General features: G+C 43.3%; 1 protein-coding gene across 1 annotated transcript; it reads right to left on the minus strand.

The window, feature by feature from the left end:
- Positions 1 to 99: 99 nt before the first annotated feature.
- LOC113819123 (cuticle protein 19) lies at positions 100 to 1730 on the minus strand. Its single transcript, XM_027371361.2, has 4 exons — positions 1514 to 1730; positions 1319 to 1399; positions 1049 to 1186; positions 100 to 919 (listed from the first exon to the last, which is right to left on the minus strand). Exons 1-4 carry the CDS (start codon positions 1547 to 1549, stop codon positions 779 to 781), a joined length of 396 nt encoding a protein of 131 aa, XP_027227162.1. The 5' UTR covers positions 1550 to 1730; the 3' UTR covers positions 100 to 778.
- Between the last annotated feature and the right edge of the window lie 770 nt (positions 1731 to 2500).

Raw genomic sequence — 2500 nt, forward strand, 5'->3', positions numbered from 1 at the left:
ACTGCTGCTTGATTATATAGACACGTTCTTTACATTATTATACTAAAGTTTCTGTAAACACGTGTTTTTTTGTACTATAATGTAAATAACAAACCAAAAAACAGTGAACAAGAAATATAATTGTGGCACTACAGTATTGAAGAGACACTGCCTCCAGGTGCGTTTACAGCAAGAGTGTCGGCTTCGCCTTCGTGTACATTGTATCCTTTTGGCTCGTTTTACCTCGCTCTTTTTGGTGCTCGTGGAGATGCTCCTCAAAGAGACTGGCATCTTGGGAGACGTGAGTTGGTTCCAAAGATTTTATTTTTGTGTGTTTCCAGCGTCCGAGACGACTTAAACATCAGGGAACGTCTTGATCCCCCGCAGCAGAATTTCTTGTGTTGCTTGGGTCTGGAATCTTCCCCGGAGGGACGAACACGAGGAACAAAGGGAAGAAATCTAAAATGTATTCTTCCTTCTCTCTAGGCTTTATCTGGATCCTAACGCTCATTGAGAAATCACGCATTCGAACGTAGGCACGCTGTCTCAAGTAAAATTGTATTGCTTGCTTTCGGGCGCAGCTTCCCAATTCGTCTTCGATCAGGTCGAAATCTCGAGAGGATGGAGGCGAGTTGGGACGCCTGCAGCGACTTAGACGAGCGGGTGTCCGTGTGTCTGGTTGGCAGGGGTTGGAATCTTGTTGGAAAAAGAATGTAGCTTTCGACGGGATCTATCCTGCTGCTACAACTACGCGTAAGGAATCACGAAGGGGGACTGTACAGAATAGTACCGTGACTAGTTAGTGGTAGGTGGGGGCTGGGCGGTACCCTCCGCTTGGCTTGAAGGTGATAGCAGGTCCGGTGTACTTCGGGTACTGAGCTTCGCCGTAGTAGTTCACGTCGGCAATGAAGCCCTTGTGGTGGTCGGCTTCGTAGTTCACCTGTTGGAACACCGAAAGTATTATTATTATATATTTTTTAGATTTGTTTCCTTTTTCTTTTTCTTTGTAATTCCAAAGGGAAATGTGTAATTTTATCCGTTTTGAGAACTTTGGGAAATGTATTTTTACCGTCTGTTTGCGGCCATCGGGAAGCTGCACAGTGTAAGATCCCCTGACCGTGTTTCCGTCGGATTCTTCGTTCTGGCCGAAGTCTGTGCCGGCGTATTTATCCTGGACGCCATACGCAAACGAGTATGGCTTGGCTGGCTGTTAAGATAAATGAAACTCGTTATTACTTGGCACTGAGCTGTAAATAGGGGGTTACAGCTCCCGTGGGAGGCATTACACGATGCAATTTTTCGTTACCATTAAAGTCACCAGCTTTATGTAACTACTAACCTCCTTGTATGTTGGGGGCGCGTGGTAAAGGTTCGACGGGAGAGAAGCCACCACTGCCACGAGGGCCGCGAGGACGGTGAACTGATTAGAAAGGAGAAAAGAGAGGACATTTTTCTTAGTCACTGCAAAAGAAACGTTTCAAATCACCATTACGTAATTTTTTGCACACACATGTTATCAAAAATCCTTCTTTACCTTGTACATGGCTGTCGAGGATGAGGCACGTAGCATCCGAGACCGAGGGAAGGCGTGAGTGGTGCCTCGCCGTCGTCCACGCCCACATTTATACGAGTGAGGGAGAACCGTCCTGGCCTTGAGGGGGGAGATCGGCCTGGGCTCCTCGTCGGCGGCCGTCTGGACCGTGGTCACCCCCTGCAGGCCGGGGGCGGCGCCCTGCCTAGGCTTCTCTGCACACGTGTCTTGATGTGGAAATGCTTTGAAACGTGTTGCCAGATATTAGCAAATGCATGGGAGCTTTTCATGAATACATGTTGTATAGTTTCCTTGTTGAATGCTTGGCTACACTGTGAGTATTTGTATTAACTACAGTATATTGTAAGAAATGTGTCTCGTACTCTATGTCTGTATTTTTTATTTGTCTCGATTTGTGTAGTATTTGTTTTGTCTGTATTTATTTGTATTTACATTTATCGGTATGTATTCACGTACATGCTAACTTAGCAATTCTGTATAATTTACATATCTGTACTGTAATGGATGGAATGAGACAGAGAAACACTCCACACACACACACACACACACACACACACACACACACACACACACACACACACACACACACACACACACACACACACACACACACACACACACCCACACACACACACACACACACACACACACACACACACACACACACACACACACACACACACACACACACACACACACACACACACACACGCACACGCACACGCACACGCACACGCACACATACACACACATTCGTCTATAGATAGATAGATGAATATTGGTATATTTATGCCTAAAAGAAAAGAAAAAAATATGTATATTATATATATATATATATATATATATATATATATATATACATATATACATATATATATATATATATACATATATATATATATATATATATATATATATATATATATATATATATATATATATATGTATATATATATATATGTGCATATG

Source organism: Penaeus vannamei, chromosome 2 (assembly GCF_042767895.1).
Source record: "Penaeus vannamei isolate JL-2024 chromosome 2, ASM4276789v1, whole genome shotgun sequence".
NCBI lineage: Eukaryota > Metazoa > Arthropoda > Malacostraca > Decapoda > Penaeidae > Penaeus > Penaeus vannamei.

Excerpts from the sequence above, each read along its gene's own strand:
- LOC113819123 (XM_027371361.2), bottom strand. The coding sequence starts at position 1,549 with ATGCTACGTGCCTCATCCTCGACAGCCATGTACAAG. Across the intron at positions 1,187-1,318 it reads CGCCCCCAACATACAAGGAG|CCAGCCAAGCCATACTCGTT; the intron begins GTTAGTAGTTAC and ends TTATCTTAACAG. Across the intron at positions 920-1,048 it reads CCGATGGCCGCAAACAGACG|GTGAACTACGAAGCCGACCA; the intron begins GTAAAAATACAT and ends GTGTTCCAACAG.